Genomic DNA, 17,673 nt, shown 5'->3' on the forward strand with positions numbered 1-17,673 from the left:
TCCTCGTCCCTAAGAAGGACCGAACCACTCGGTTCTGCGTGGACTACAGGGGGCTCAATGCGGTCACGGTCGCCGATGCGTACCCAATGCCACGCATCGATGACCTGCTCGATCAGTTGGCCGGGGCTCAGTACCTGACCATCATGGACCTGAGCCGGGGATATTGGCAGATCCCCCTGACTCGCAAGGCCAGGGAACGCTCTGCCTTTATTACCCCATTTGGACTGTACGAGTCCACGGTGATGCCATTCGGGATGAGGAATGCCCCTGCCACTTTCCAGCGGATGGTCAACACCCTGCTCAAGGGACTTGAAGGGTACGCGGCCGCGTACCTGGACGACATTGCCGTCTTCAGTCCCACCTGGGAGGACCACCTAGAGCATCTAGCACAGGTGCTCAGGCGGATCCACCGGGCAGGTTTGACCATCAAGCCGGGAAAGTGTCAGCTGGCCATGAGCGAGGTCCAGTACCTCGGTCACCGGGTAGGTGGGGGAACGCTGAAGCCCGAGCCTGAGAAAGTGGAGGCCATCGCATCCTGGCCCACCCCCAGGACCAAGAAGCAGGTGATGTCCTTCTTGGGGACCGCCGGGTACTATAGGAGGTTTGTTCCACGCTATAGTAGCCTGGCAAAGCCCTTGACGGACCTCACCAAGAAGAAGCTGCCCTCTGCAGTCGATTGGACAATGGACTGCGAGACAGCCTTCCGGGCCCTAAAGGACGCCCTGTCCAGCCCGCCCGTGCTACAGGCAGCCGACTTCACGCGGCCGTTTGTAGTACAGACCGACGCCAGTGACTTCGGCCTCGGTGCGGTGCTCAGCCAGGTGGACTCTGCGAGCCAAGAGCACCCAGTCTTGTACCTGAGCAGGAAGCTGTTACCAAGGGAAGTTGCCTATTCCACGATGGAGAAGGAGTGCCTGGCCATAGTGTGGGCCCTGCAGCGTCTGCAACCCTATCTATACGGGCGCCACTTCATCGTGGAGACGGACCACAATCCCCTCAGCTGGTTGCACACCGTCTCTGGGACGAATGGGCGATTGTTGCGATGGAGCCTTGCGCTCCAGCAATACAACTTCACCATTCGCCACAAAAGGGGCCGTGACCACGGTAACGCAGACGGGCTGTCCCGACAAGGAGAGGTCGCGGACGGGCGCACGGGGGAACACCGGAGTGTGCTGCCCCCTAGCGCCCTCAAAAGGGGGGAGGTGTGAGGTAAATCCGGAGATATGACGATAAATCATGATATTCAAGTATGTCAGGAAGCCCTCTCCTGGTGTCACCCCCCCTTTCCTTCACACAACTGGTTTAGCAACAAACTCCATGGCCATGTCCTGTGATATGGAAATGAGGTGGCTTAGGGACAATGGACACAGGATGACTCCCTGCCGTCACCCTGTAGTGGGGGCTGCTAGCTAGTTAGCAAGGCTATGGAAATAGCCAGACAGAACGACTCCAGTAAAAAATGGTTCATATCTCGCAAGCCATATTTCCGATAAATATGGCAACCATAAAAATGGTGTCTCCGCATGCAGACGATGCTAGCACACCCTTTTTATGGGAGCAGGACATTGGGAAATGCCCCAGGCGTGATATCAGCCAATGGGGAACTGGCAGACAGGTCATGAGTCCCCTCGTTCTGTAGCTAAATTCATAACTGTCACAATGAGAGCATTGGCGTCCGCCTACGACGCTCCCAGGCCAAGTTATGGCCATATTCCATGTTGTGGATTTTGTCCATAACTCCAGCCAGGGGTGGAGCAGTGCTTCCCTGTGAGGTCACTAAGGTAGGAGGGGACCTGGATTGCCCAGGTTGATAACCCTACTTCGGCCATTTTCCAGGGTTCTTCTGCTCGGGGGCCTGGTTGGGAAAGACCGGTGAGAGAGTTCCTGGAAACCTGGTCTATGGCGCCCCCCTGTGGCCAGACGCACAAGGTAACTGATTGAACTGTGTGTGCCTGTTTGTAACCCATGCTTTGATTGTAACTGTACTCTGACATAACTGTATATTCTGTAGATTCCCTATTGTATATATTGTAGTTTCTAGTGTGCTTTAGGCGATTAAATTATATAATTAATCCTGGGCTGTTCTGTTATCTCGATCTTGAATCCCACGTCTGTGTGTTCGGCTAATAGTTACCGTGAAGCGGTTGGTGGCAGCGAGTTTGTGCCAAGGATTATTGTGGGGAGGCCAGTGAGATTCGGGGAGATTTTATATATTCCGCCCGCGGAGGTCGGGGGAATATATACCCTACTCTCACCGGGGACCCTTCAATAATCGGCATAAGTAGTATAGCGGCCTCCTTGCTTATTGTCGGGCAATTCCATAATTGGCCTGACTATAAGAGGGGCGCTAGAGAGCGCGTCACGTGCTCTGTCTGTCGGTCGGGAGGTATAAAGGAGGGGTGACCCCCACTTGTTACCCCCCGATTGTGACGTACTGGTAGCCAGCGCGGGGGATTTCTGAGTGACCCCCCGGTGGTTTGTGACAATGTCATCCTAAATTTGATTGCCAGTCAACTGGGATTCTCAGCGTGGTAAGTCCCAAGCGTTCTGGGGCCCCCCACGCTAAAAACCACAGCCCTTGTTTCTAAGCGCCATTTCCAGGTGCTTTAACCGGCTCATCCAGCGGCCCTGATCGCGTTGGCACGCTGGATAATAAAGAGGTTAATACCAGCTTTGTATTCTCAGCTGGTACTAAGCCCGATATTCATGGTGTCACGCCAAATTAGACATGGCCTCCATGAAGTTCTAGCAAACAGTAAAAAAAAAAACACAACACAATGAAAATAAAATTTTATTAGATATAAAACAAAAAAAAACATTTAGAGACTCCATCTTTATTATAAAAAATTCCTTAGTCCGACATAGTCCACAGAGAGAGCAATGTCAGCTCTGCTTCATCGCTCTGTACAGACAAGCGTCTCTAAAGAGCGAGAAGCAGGCTGACATTGACAGTTAGAGTCAAAGTTCAAACTTAGCCATGGACTCGTGTCAACCTTAACGTCACTGCGAACACAGCTGAAAAAATGCCGGAGACTGCCGAATGACCAGCAGTGCAGTGAATACCCACGGAAGTTAATGATTGGACCCGGAAGCAGAAGTGGCCAGGAGATAGTGAGTCTGCAGGATGCGCCACAGGACCGGTAAGTATAATGACAATGTTTATTATTAACAATATTCTTTATTTTACATCCCCCTTGCCTCATCCCATAACTGTAAAGTCCAAGCTCGGGGTTCAGACGCAAGTTCGCGTTATCGCCGGCCCCGAACTTTAAAAAAAGCTTGGGCAAGTCTCTCGATCCCGAACATTGGGGGGGTTCGCCCATCACTAGTCATGATAAAATATTCTCAGAATGACAACGATCTCTTGGAGCATTCCAAAAGTGTTTCATACCACCTGCCATGGTTTGCTGCCCAATGTGAATTTTTCCTATGTATTTCTCCAGTTGTACTCTTCCCCTACATAGGTACATAAGGTTAATTCCAAATTAATTTATTCCATTTCCTGCAGCTAAAGCTGAGAATTTATTAACATGTAAATCGTTTTAAAACACTTATTTTGTAAACGACAATACAAAATAAAATTAATATTTCGACTGATGGGAATCATACTCCTTTACATGTTTCAATAGAAGGCTGTCGCCGTTCATCTATAGATAAGGTAAGGTAAATATCCTGTGAATGTCGGCATTTTATAAATGGGAAGGACGAAAAAAAAAAGGATCGTCTTCTCTTACGTGTAGATAGGCCCAGCTTTCTTGATTTTAAATTTGGCACATATTTTCCAATTCCTATGTCTTGAATTCCAAAAGTAAGTCCAAAATAAAGACAAAAAGTTGAAGTGCGTTTTTTCCCCAACTTTCATGTTATTTTCTTGTCTCTTTTTAGGCTCCTTATTTGCTTTGTTGTGCTGAAGCCACAAGACATATTTTTCAGAAGCAGTCCTCTATAGTTACTCGATGGATGGACAGTTTGAGGCTACAGCTTATCAATGTGGAAAAAAAGTGCAAGTGGTAGAAAGTCACAATAGCCAAGATAATTCAGCAATATGGCAAAGATCTTTACGTTATAGAATTATCTAAAGATAAAGAAAAAAGTCACAGGTTAATTGGGGAAACAATGAAGGTGTAAACACATACTTTACATAATGATGTAAACTTTTTTCTATCAATAGTATTATGCAACAATTATCTGTATGCTGAACACTAACTAAACGTTGGCCAATAATTTTGACTTTTTTTGTCCCTCTAAAGGTCCAGTCACACTAAATAACTTACCAGCGATCCCAAACCTGATAGGGATCGCTGGTAAGTTGCTAGGAGGTTGCTGGTGAGATGTCACACTGCGACGCTCCAGCGATCCCACCAGCAACCTGACCTGGCAGGGATCGCTGGAGCGTCGCTACACGAGTTGCTGGTGAGCTCACCAGCAACCAGTGACCAGCCCCCAGCGCCGCGTGGAAGATGCTGTGCTTGGTAACTAAGGTAAATATCGGGTAACCAACCCGATATTTACCTTGGTTACCAGCGCACGCAGCTACAAGTGCAGAGAGCAGGGAGCAGCGCACACTGCTTAGCGCTGGCTCCCTGCTCTCCTAGCTACAGCACACATCGGGTTAATTAACCCGATGTGTGCTGCAGCTACATGTGCACAGAGCAGGAGCCGGCACTGACAGTGAGAGCGGCGGAGGCTGGTAACAAAGGTAAATATCGGGTAACCAAGGACAGGGCTTCTTGGTTACCCGATGTTTACATTGGTTACCAGCCTCCGCAGAAGCCGGCTCCTGCTGCCTGCACATTTAGTTGTTGCTGTCTCGCTGTCACACACAGCGATCTGTGCTTCACAGCGGGACAGCAACAACTAAAAAATGGCCCAGGACATTCAGCAACAACCAACAACCTCACAGCAGGGGCCAGGTTGTTGCTGGATGTCACACACCGCAACATCGCTAGCAACATCGCTGCTACGTCACAAAAGTTGTTCATTAGCAGCGATGTTGCTAGCGATGTTGCTTAGTGTGATGGGGCCTTAAGTTCCCGCAGATGGAAGCAGATCTGAGTCATGAGACCCCCACTGATCGGTCAAAAGACTCCTGAGATATATGCATCTCTGGAGACAGGAGCTCATAGCACCTGGCTGAGTGCACACTCCTCTAAGAGCACACTCCTGCCTGACCACACACGTTTGAGAGCACACACTCCTCCTTAAGCACAAAGATTCTATCAAGCGTACACTCCTGCTTCACTAAAAAAACTTCTGCAAGCACGCACTACTGCCTGAGCATACACAACTTTTAGAGCACACACTCCCACCTGAGCACACAATTCTCCAAGCAAACATTCTTGCTTGAACACATACAATTGTTTGAGCACACACTCCTCCATGCACACACTCACTCCTGCCTGACAACACACTTTTGTGAGTATACACTACTGTCTGAGTGCATAAACTCTTCCATGCACACACTCCTGCTTTACCACACACACTTGTGTGAGCATACACTACTGAGTGCACTCATTCCTCCATGCACACACTGCTGCTTGACCAAATGCACTTTTGCAAGCACACACTTCTGCTTGAGCATTCAGACTTTTGGGAGCACACACTCCTGCCTGATCACACACACTTTGTGAGCACACACTCCTCCATGCACATACACCTGCGTGAACATACACTACTGTCTGAGCACAAACACTCCTACAAGCGCACACTCTTCATTGACCAAACACACTTTTGCAAGCACACACTTCTGCTTGAGAATTCAGACTTTTGGAAGCCCACACTCCTGCCTGAGCACACATTCATCTAAGCACACATACCTGCTTGACCACAGACACACTTGTGTGAGCATACACTACTGTCTGAGCACACTCCTACTAGACTAAACACACTTTTGCAAGCACACACTTCTGCTTGAGCATTCAGACCTTTGCAAGCACACTATCCTGCCTAAGCACATACATTTTTGTGACCACACACTCCTGTCTGAGCAAACATTCCGCCATACACACACTCCTGCTTGACCACACACACTTTTGTGAGCATACACTGCTGTCTGAGCACACACACTCCTCCATGCACACACTCCTGCTTGATGACACACACTTTTGTGAGCAAACACTACTGTCTCAGGACACACTCCTATAAGCGCATACTTCTGCTTCACCAAACACATTTTTTCAAGCACTATGGGAGCACACACTCCTGCCTGACCACATACACTTTTGCAAGCACTATGGGAGCACACACTCCTGCCTGACAACACACACTTTTGCGAGCACACATTCCTGCCTAAGCATACTCACTTCTGTGAGCACACACTCCTGCTTAGTACACATTCACCCTCTTAAGTTAGCTTGGATCACAATTATTGTTCAAGAATGTTAAAGTGTTGGAAAAATTCCAATGACACTTTCAACTGTTATTTCTTTCATTACATTTGGAGTGGCTCAGAAGTTTGCATACATGTGGTTAGTATTAGGTTACATTTGCTTTAAATTGTCTAACTTGTGTAAGACTTTTCAGTTGTCTTCCAATAGTTGCTGTAATGTTGGTCCATTTCTCAGGTTTATAGGAGTCTTTGCTTTCAATTCTGTCCTTACCTTTCCTTTAGCATTGAGGTCAAGGATTTATTTGTTGAACTTAACCCCTTCATGACTAGGCGATTTTTGCATTTTTTGGGGGGGGGGTGCTTAGTTTTATATTTGGACATATCGGACTTTTATAAATATGGAGACACAAGGTATGTTAATTTTTATATTTATTTTTTACTATTTCCTGTTCTCTGCACTTCCTTTAGCGGAACCCTCGATTGCAGTGCGCAATAAAAATCATGGTTTCCTGTGAGCCCATCTACACCCTGAACTTCATAGAAGCATAGCCATGGCAAGTACGGTGGTCTTCAACAGACCACCAGCTATCATAGCAACCCATCAGCACCCTGGAATCACATTATAAGGGGGGCTGATAGGTGTTTACAAAGGTTTACCCCTCTAGGTTCAGTGAATAACAGAGTCATCCTCTGCTGCCAATAACCAGGCTCAATTTCTGATCCTGCTTCAATGAACAGGACCAGACATATGACATAATATTATATTATATGTTGGGAAGGGGCGAAACCATTTTGAAGTAACTTTGGAAGTATTCTTGGGGTCACTGTCTATTTGGAAGACCATTTTGCACCCAGGCTTTAACCTCCTGGCTGATGTCTTCAGATGTTTCTGCAATGTCACCAAGTAATGTCCTTCCTCATAATACCATGTTTGAGAATGCACCAGTGTCTGCTGCAGCACACCACCCCAAAAACATAATGCCACCACCTATATGCTTCACTGTGGGCATGGAGTTTTTTTGGCTTTCAAAGTCTCCTCCTATTTATCTCGAAACTTGACCTTGGTCTTTATGGCCAATCAGCTCCATTGCACGGTGGAGCTAGATAAATATAATTTCTGTAATTTTTATTTAGACATTTAATAAGCTTTTAGATTTAGCTGACTATAAGAATTAATGTACATTGGATTCCCAATAAATAAATTTGATGTGAATTGAATTTCCTTGCCAAAAATCGAGAGAACTGTTAAATCAGAATTTTGACAGATTTGCTCATCACTAATAAATACTCTATAGGTTTTCATGATTGTCTGAATTTTACAGTTCTTAATTTAAACAAAATTTTCTTAACTAAAGTCACAATGCAACTTTTAATCTGACTTATAGTCAACATTTTGAGTATTTACCTTTTTGACATATACATCGTCTTTTCCAGCATGCAAATAATAATACCTGTTAAAATCAGAGGACCAACATCAGTATATGCTATTAGATATAATCTAGATGTTTGAAGAACCACTTTGGTATTTTTTATTTTTTTTTTTTTCAGTTTTGGTGTGGCGCTTTAAATATAAGTCCCCGGCCTCCTGTCTTGTACTCACCTGCTGCCATCTTCATTTTCTTCAAGTGTCCCTCCGCTTGGTGACCAGTAATTTGTGACCTGCGGGCAACGCTAGTGTTCCATGGAGCGCACCGAAGCTCACAACTCATTACAAGTCTATGGGAGCCTTGTTCTGGCTCTCATAGACTTGTAATGGGAGATTGTAGCATAACATCAGAGTTTCGGCCAGTCATATGTTAAAGGCATACGATGTCTCAGCGGGACCAGAGCAACACCGACAAATGATAAAGCCACCGGAAGGTGAGTATATAACAAGGGGCAGGGGACATAGAATAAATCACCACTCCAGCACTGAGAAAAAAACAGCTGGAGTAATGCTTTAAGAAGTGACCAATACTAGGAGCAAAGCAAAACTTTATGGTAAGAATTTCCAGAACAAAGATACACTTAGAGTCATTTGCACCAGTGTTATCTTACCGTACACTGTTAACCCACTTATCTTATTAGTATAAAATCCTGAGTGACAAATTGTCTCCAGACGTTACCTAATTAGTAAACTGAGTCCACCTATGTGTAATGTATTATTAATATAACTACTGCTGTTCTGTGAAGGCCTCAGAGGTTTGTGTTAGAACATTAGGGATCAACAGCATCATGAAAACCAAGGAACACACCAGACAGGTCAGGGATAAAGTTGTGGAGAAGAGTAAAGCAAGGTTAGGTTATAAAAAATAGCCCAAGCTCTAAACATCTCATAAAGCACTGCTCAATCCATCATCCAAAAATGGAAGGAGTATGACACAACTGCAAACTACCAAGACATGGCCGTCCTCCTAAACTAACATCCCAAGCAAGGAGAGCATAAATTAGAGAAGCAGCCAAAAGGCCCATGGTCACTCAAGGAGCTGCAGAAATCCACAGCTCCGATGGGAGTATCTGTCCACAGGACAACTATTAATTGTATACTTCACAAATCTGGCCTTTAATGAAGAGTGGCAAGAAGAAAGACATTTTTAAAAGCAGTCTATAAAAAGTCCTGATTGATGATTTCAAAAAGCCATGTAGGGGACAAATCGAATATATAGAAGAAGGTGCTCTGGCCAGTTGACACTGAAGGAGAACTTTTTGGGCTAAATACAAAATGCTATGTGTGGCAGAACCCTAACATTGCACATCAGCATGAAAGCACCATCCCCACTGTCGTACACGGTGGAGGCAGGTCAACATTCTTAGATTTAGATTCTTAAATATTTAGGAAATCATGTATCATTTTCTTTATAGCTCACAAATAATTGCTACTTAGTGTTTGCATATCATATAAAATCCCAATAAAATACATTTAGTTTATGAATGGAATGTGAAAAAATGTTGAAACATTTGCAGGGTATCAATACTTTTTCAAGTGACTGTACATGGTTTCTAGAAATTAGCAGATCGATCTGCAGAGGATCAAGTGTGAGTGAAATTTGCTGAAATTCAAGCATTCTATGCAAATTCAAACACTTTCAGATTTGATTCAAAAGTCGCAAAACAATTGCCTGGCACTATTTCCCACACTGTTGAAGAATCAGAGAGAGAGCTAATGTCTTTTTTGTGTGACTATGCAGACTATGCAGACTTCCCATAATGCTCTGCAGATATGACATCTAGAGGATTATCACATCTTGTACAGTGATGGTCAGTTCCCGGGCCATCACCGATCAACAGTTCACAAAAGAGCACAGTTTGTATGGGATAGTCATTTTTCATTTCCAGAGTCAATGGAGTCTCTTTTGTAGAGTGCAAGCTCTTATGCCCAGCTGGGTCCTGACTCTCTTGCCTGTAGAATGTAACCTTTTATGGTCAGCAGGGTCCTCTCTCTCTCCTGTAGAGTGTAAGCTCTTATGGTCAGTGGGGTCCTCTCTCTCTCTTGTAGAGTGTAAGCTCTTATGATCTGCAGGGTCCTCTTTCTCTCCTGTAGAGTGTAAGCTCTTATGGTCAGTGAGATCCTCTCTCTCTCTTGTAGAGTGTAAGCTCTTATGATCTGCAGGGTCCTCTTTCTCTCCTGTAGAGTGTAAGCTCTTATGGTCAGTGGGGATCGCTCTCTCTGCTGTAGAGTGTAAGGTCTTATGGTCACCGGGGTCCTCTCTCTCTCTCCTGTAGAGTGTAAGTTCTTAAGATCAGTGGGGTCCTCTCTCTCCTGTACAGTGTAAGCTCTTATAATCAGCGGCATCCTTGCTCTCTATTTCTCCTGCAGAGTGTAACCTCTTATGGGCAGTGGGGTCCTCGCGCTCTCCTGTAGAGTGTAAGCTCTTTTCGTCAGCGGAGTCCTCTCTCTCTCTCCTGTAGAGTGTAAGCTCTTGGTGAGCAGGGTCCTCTCTCTTTTTATCTCTCTCTATACTCTTCCCACATATATTTTCCAAGCAATTCTCAGCTTTTCAGTAGTGAGATTCACCCAATTCCCCGCTAATCACATTTTTTTTGAAAACGCAGCAAAATGGGAATGTTAAAAAATGTGGTCATCTCTAATGATCACCTTTTATTCTATGAGAAATCAGTATTTGAATTGATATATAAATAAGTCTGAAAAGCTATTTGTAGATTTGATGCCTCAGTCACTCCAGCTCTATTCTCCACCCAAAAATGCCTCCTCCTGTTTGACTGACAGCTCCTTTAACCGCAGCCATACAGGATAGAGGCTGTCAGTCAAGCAGCAGGACGCAGCGCTGGATCGAGAATAGAGCTGGAGTGACAGAGGCTTAAGATCTACTAATAGCTCTTCTGCTGAATAAAACACACACGCACACAGACACCTTTCACTGTGCTAGAAGATGCACACTGACCTTCACTCTGCTGTTTTTCCTATTAATATAATGGCTCAAAATATACATTAAATGCAGCTAAAATTTTTAATTTTGTTTGGGAGTGTTGAAACATCTGATGGATATGGCAGTGTCCTGACTTTCCTCCAACAAATGAGTACAGTACAGTACCGACAACTAATCTATGAGGGTGCTGGATGTCGGACCCCCACAGATCAAATATTGATGACCTCTGCTAAAAATAGGCCATTAATATCAAAGTGCTGGAAAACCCCTTTAAGTAACTTACATAATTCAATTTAATGGTGTATGCTTACCATAATACTTACTGCTAACGGTATCAACAGAAAGCTGATTATCGTTGGTACGTGAGGTCTTGCACTTGACTTTTTTAGTGGGTCAACGATACGATCTAACAAACTACCTAGAAAAAAAAGAAGAAAATCACCTGGTTTGCAGGACATTTGCAAAATATAATTTTTTTTTTTTAAAATGTATTGCTTTATAATTATTTATATTTTTTTTCAGAACTATGCCATCCAGGCTATGTGATGGCCATTGTAAAAAAAAAGTGAAGTATTACAAGGTATCAATTCAAATGAATGGACGACCACATGATTCATCATGACATTTAGTTCTCTAGATCAGTAATTGGTCTTTCTTAGCATCTCCCAAATCTGTTGTAAGGCCACTTTACACACAGCGACATCGCTAGCGATGTCGCTGGTGAAAGCACCCGCCCCCGTCGGTTGTGCGTCACGGGCAAATCGCTGCCCGTGGCTCACAACATCGCTAGGACCCGTCACACGTACTTACCTGCCTAGCGACGTTGCTTTGGCCGGCGAACCGCCTCCTTTCTAAGGGGGAGGTTCGTTCGGCGTCACAGCGGCGTCACAAAGCGATTGCCCAATAGAAGCGGAGGGGCGGAGATGAGCGGCCGGAATATCCCACCCACCTCCTTCCTTCCTCATTGCCGGCGGCCGCAGGTAAGGTGATGTTCCTCGTTCCTGCGGTGTCACACATAGCGATGTGTGCTGCCGCAGGAACGATGAACAACCTACGTCCTGCAACAGCAACGATAATTGGGATTAGAACGACGTATCAACGATCAAAGATATGGTGAGTATTTTTGATTGTTAATGGCCGCTCCTGCGTTTTACACACAACAACGACGCTAACGAGGCTGGATGTCCGTCACGAATTCCGTGACCCCAACGACATCTCGTTAACGATGTCGTTGCGTGTAAAGTGGCCTTTAGGGTATGGTTCCACTTGCGTATGATTCGTGTGAGTCTCGCAATGGTATCACCCTGCATAGCCGCACACTCTCCGACAGGAGCACCTCAGCTGCATGGAAATACATGCAGCCGACCCGCTCCTTTCAGAGAGTGTGCGGCTATTTAGGGTGATACCGTTGCGAGACTCACACGAGTCATACGCAAGTGGGACCATACCCTTACAGAGAGAAAGGGGGGAACTCATAACAGGAGATATCTGTAGGACACGCTACGATATTTCTAGCAATTGCTAGCGATATCGTATGCAAAAGCACCCGCCCCCGTCGTGCATGCGATATCGTGTGATCGCTGCCGCAGCGAACATTATAGCTATGGCAGCGTCACACGCACTTACCTGGTCGGTGGCGGCGACGTCAATAAGCGGCCAGCCAATCAAAGAGGAGGGGCGGAGATGAGCGAGACGAACATCCCGCCCACCTCCTTCCTTCCTCATTGCGGGCGGGACGCAGATAAGGAGACGTTCCTCGCTCCTGCGGTGTCACACACAGCGATGTGTGCTGCCGCAGGAACGAGGAACAACATCTATAAACAACCATTAACAATTTTTGGTTTTAGGACGACCTCTCCATGGTGAACGATTTTCACCACTTTGGAGGACATTTAAGGTCGCTGGTAAGTGTTACACGCTGCGATACCGTTAATGACGCCGGATGTGCGTCACTAATGACGTGACCCCGACGATAGAACATTAACGATATCGTAGCGAATAAAGCCCCCTTTAGTGTCACAAGACAACCTTTTCTATAAAGCAGGGGAACAAAGCTTATTAATATTCAAATTGCTTCCAATTTGGAGTTTTATTGTACTTAAAAAAGTAAAAACACAAAAACATGTAAATCAACTTTTAGACGACCCTGGATTTCACCTGTTGGGTTCCTCCTGCGGAAAGCTCGGTTTGGTTACAAACTTGGAACGATGTTTCAACCCCTTAGTGATGGAGCCAATTTTGACCCTAATGACCAGGCCACATTTTTTAAATCTGACCAGTGTCATTTTATATTGTGATAACTCTGGAACGCTTCAACAAAACCCAGCAATTGTAAGCCTGTTTTTTTAAGGACACATTGCACTTTATGATAGTGGTAAATTTAGGTTGATAGTTTTTGTGTTTATTTGTGAAAATATTGTAATTTTGGTGACAATTTTGCAATTTTCAAACTTTTAATTTTTCTATCCATAAACCAGTGAGTCATCCTGTACAAAATAATCAATAAATAACATTTCCCATATGTCTACTTTACATCTGCATATGTCATTTTACTTTGTTAGGATGTTGCAATATGTGGAAAAAAACTACTTTTTGGGCACATGGCAGGGTTGGAAAGGAAAGAGCGCTATCTGATTTTTGGAGCGTAAATTTGTCTGGAATAGATTGCAGACACCCTATCTTATTTGTGGAGCCCCTGACATGCCAAAACAGCAGAAACCTCCACAAGTGACTGCATTTTGGAAACTAGACCCACAGCTGGGGTTCCCACGGTATCCCAGCTCTTACCTCAGGTGAACTCACGTGATGTGAACTCAGTGACCTCATCTCAAGTGAAGTCATTGAAATCAATGCTGGATTATCGGATTAGTCAATGTGTGCAGGTTGAGTAGTTGGTTGCAGACATTTCTGCATCTTCTGGCAGAAAAACACACCAAAACCGCAGGCGTTTCTGGGACCCAGACAGATAGTGTGAAAGCAACTAATCAAAGACGCTGGCATGTCAACAGTCTGACTGCAACCAAATACAGACGCTGTAACAGAAGGTGGGCAAGCAGTCAATATTCATGAAAGTTAATGAGGGGACCCGGAAGCAGTGTGACAGCCGTGCAGAGACTCGGTAAGTATAACTCTCCTGTTTTAATCCACATTTTGTTTCCTTTTGCAGCTCCCTACCCTGTATTAACACCATTTTATAGCACTCAAGTTTAGACTTATATGGGGTTCAGTGTCCAGTCTCAAGTTCGGGATCAAGTCTAGTACTTAGCACCCGAGCTTGGTAGTGCTCACTCATCACTAGTTATGAATACCAAGCACCTGACCATGGTAGTACCCGTTCATCACTGGTCACAAGTACTGAGCACCCGAGCATGGTAGTGCTCGCTCATCACTAGTTCCGACAACTGAGCACCTGAGCATGGTAGTGCTCACTCATCACTAGTTACATGTACCGAGCATAGTAGTGCTTACTCATCACCAGTTACGAGTACTGAGTACCCAAGAATGGTAATGCTCATTCATCACTAGTTATGAATAGTTATGAATACCAAGCACCTGACCATGATAGTGCCCACTCATCACTATTTATGCGTATCAAACACCGAAGAATGGTAGTACTCGCTCATCACTAGTTACGAGTACTGAGCACCCGAGCATGGTAGTGCCCGCTCATCACTAGTTACGAGTACTGAGCACCCGAGCATGGTAGTGCTCACTCATCACTAATTACGAGTACTGAGCACCCGAGCATGGTAGTGCCCGCTCATCACTAGTTACGAGTACTGAGCACCCGAGCATGGTAGTGCTCACTCATCACTAATTACGAGTACTGAACACCCGAGCATGGTAGTGCCCGCTCATCACTAGTCACGAGTACTGAGCACCCGAGCATGGTAGTGCCCGCTCATCACTAGTCACGAGTACTGAGCACCCGAGCATGGTAGTGCCCGCTCATCACTAGTTACGAGTACTGAGTACCCGAGCATGGTAGTGCCCGCTCATCACTAGTCACGAGTACTGAGCACCCGAGCATGGTAGTGCCCGCTCATCACTAGTCACGAGTACTGAGCACCCGAGCATGGTAGTGCTCACTGATCACTAGTTACTAGTACCGAGCACCCGAGCATGGTAGTGCCCGCTCATCACTAGTTACGAGTACTGAGCACCCGAGCATGGTAGTGCCCGCTCATCACTAGTTACCAGTACTAAGCACCCGAGCATGGTAGTGCCCGCACATCACTAGTCTGTATCATTTTTTTTATATTTTGTTATTTTTTTGCATTGTATAGTCAGCTACACTCAAAAAGTATCTAACATACCATCACTATTTAATGTAGAAGTTGTGTGTTCTTGTTCTTCACTTAACCCGTCATCTACAGTTGACGATTGCTGATTAGATTCTTTTGTTTCAATAATACTTTTCATTGTACTGACATTCTCATCTGCTGGAAAAAAAAACATGGTGTATATTACTATGTTGCATATACAGTCACACATCTTTGCAACATACAAATTAAAATAAAGGACATCATTGGAGTCAATGGTCACCAACATTTTAGCCTTACTATATCAAACATGTCTTAGAAATTTGTTGTAATAAAGGGGGCATGTCATGGTATTTTATCCTATGACAGATGAAATCCCCTGCCTTTTTAGGCATCAACATGTGTCTTTACAGAGTAATGCATGTGATGCATTTGAGTCACCTGACTGCTGCAGCCAATCACAAGCCTCAACGGTCAGGTGACCGAAGAACAGTACATGATTGCTTCCAATCCTAACAGAGACCACCAGAGAATTTACGCAATCTCCACTTGAGTAACCAGTGTATATATCTTCTATTATTTCAAAACAATCCCAATTTTTTAAGATTTAATTTTATGTTGGACACCCCCTTTAAGCCTTCAATAGAAATAGAACTATAATGCCTATATGCCTGTTTTGCTTCCATGGCTAGCAACAAACCTTATAGTAATATGTTATTGTTTTCTATTTAACTTTTCATCTCCCACCTAGAGATGATGTAAAAGGTTATTCCCATCTTCATTGATGGAAATTGTTGGATAGGGCTTCTAAAAACAGACAGTTTTGCAATAATTAGCTTAGCAAACTGTGCAAATGTTCTTGAGATATTCACGTTTCCTTTGTTTACATCTCGTTGTTTAGGAGACCGACCACCATTATATCGAGCTTTTAAGCACTGCATTGAAGCTGGCCAGGATTAGGAGGTATGAGCACGATGAAGAGAATAGAATAGTGCTTACAAGCTCAACAGAAACGAGCTTGTAAGCACTGTGCCTATTCTTATATCTAGCAGTGGTGGTCGGGTTCCAACGTAGTAAGCTATAAACAAAAGAAAGTGTTAATGCCTTAGATATGACTGAAAATGTTAATAAACAGTAAAAATGTTGAATGTCCAAAGAACCCTTCTGAGTTAGTATGCCAGTCAACATTGTTGGGGAAGGTTGCGTTTGGCTCCAGTGATTATTTTTCAACAGATTTATTATTGAACATATTTATATATATTTATTTCTATTATTATTTTAGTTATTATTATTATTATTAAATTATTTATTATATAACATTTTTATAATTATTTGTATTTTTTATTATATTTAATTATTTATTATGTGACATATTTATTTATATTATTATTTTTATTTATTTTTATTATTTTATTTATTTATTTATTCATTTATTTATATTTATTAATATTATTCTACAGGTTTATTATTTTTCAACCAATCTCTTATGATGGATGAGTAACAGGAACATGCAGCTATGAAGTGTTGCTTCCTTTTAGTAAAAAAAAACATAGAAATGTTGAAGTAATTCTTATTGCTATTAAAAATTTCTGGGATTCATTCTGCCAGTAAGAATTAAAGAAAAACATAGACATGTGATTTCCAAAACTCCCCTAATGATTTTAATACGAATCAGATCTTGTACAGTCCTCAGAAATATAGGTGTACTATGCATAGCAAATAGTAGAATACATAACTGCATAATAAGTACAAACACTCCCAGCATCCACCAAACTAAGCCACATCCACTTAACAAGTCTTTGTGGGAACTGAAATCCCACACCCTAAGAACGTTTTGGCAGGCGTGAAGACAAACACCTTCCTTACTTTAACAGAAAAGAGTTGTAACAAAGGGGCACCAACAAGAAAATGAAGGCGCTCTTTACAGGATAGCAAATAGTAAAATACAGTTAGGTCCAGAAATATTTGGACAGTGACACAAGTTTTGTTATTTTAGCTGTTTACAAAAACATGTTCAGAGATACAATTATATATATAATATGGGCTGAAAGTGCACACTCCCAGCTGCAATATGAGAGTTTTCACATCCAAATCGGAGAAAGGGTTTAGGAATCATAGCTCTGTAATGCATAGCCTCCTCTTTTTCAAGGGACCAAAAGTAATTGGACAAGGGACTCTAAGGGCTGCAATTAACTCTGAAGGCGTCTCCCTCGTTAACCTGTAATCAATGAAGTAGTTAAAAGGTCTGGGGTTGATTACAGGTGTGTGGTTTTGCATTTGGAAGCTGTTGCTGTGACCAGACAACATGCGGTCTAAGGAACTCTCAATTGAGGTGAAGCAGAACATCCTGAGGCTGAAAAAAAAGAAAAAATCCATCAGAGAGATAGCAGACATGCTTGGAGTAGCAAAATCAACAGTCGGGTACATTCTGAGAAAAAAGGAATTGACTGGTGAGCTTGGGAACTCAAAAAGGCCTGGGCGTCCACGGATGACAACAGTGGTGGATGATCGCCGCATACTTTCTTTGGTGAAGAAGAACCCGTTCACAACATCAACTGAAGTCCAGAACACTCTCAGTGAAGTAGGTGTATCTGTCTCTAAGTCAACAGTAAAGAGAAGACTCCATGAAAGTAAATACAAAGGGTTCACATCTAGATGCAAACCATTCATCAATTCCAAAAATAGACAGGCCAGAGTTAAATTTGCTGAAAAACAC

General features: G+C 43.8%; 1 protein-coding gene across 5 annotated transcripts in view; it reads right to left on the reverse strand.

Moving 5' to 3' along the window:
- Positions 1-2,831: 2,831 nt before the first annotated feature.
- The window catches only part of FLT3LG (fms related receptor tyrosine kinase 3 ligand), a 41,909-nt gene continuing 27,067 nt past the window's right edge, over positions 2,832-17,673 (reverse strand). The window contains exons 7-10 of one of the 5 annotated variants that reach the window (XM_075327481.1): positions 15,012-15,134; positions 11,007-11,113; positions 7,734-7,779; positions 2,832-4,075 (exon numbers count right to left, since the gene is read on the reverse strand). In XM_075327481.1, the coding sequence (XP_075183596.1) occupies positions 4,059-4,075; positions 7,734-7,779; positions 11,007-11,113; positions 15,012-15,134 (293 nt within the window). In that variant the 3' untranslated portion in view covers positions 2,832-4,058. Of the gene's footprint in view, positions 4,076-7,733; positions 7,780-11,006; positions 11,114-15,011; positions 15,138-17,673 lie in introns of all 5 variants that reach the window. The other 4 variants (XM_075327483.1, XM_075327480.1, XM_075327485.1 and 1 more) reach the window with 4 other exon arrangements.

Source organism: Anomaloglossus baeobatrachus, chromosome 11 (genome assembly GCF_048569485.1).
Source record: "Anomaloglossus baeobatrachus isolate aAnoBae1 chromosome 11, aAnoBae1.hap1, whole genome shotgun sequence".
Lineage (NCBI taxonomy): Eukaryota > Metazoa > Chordata > Amphibia > Anura > Aromobatidae > Anomaloglossus > Anomaloglossus baeobatrachus.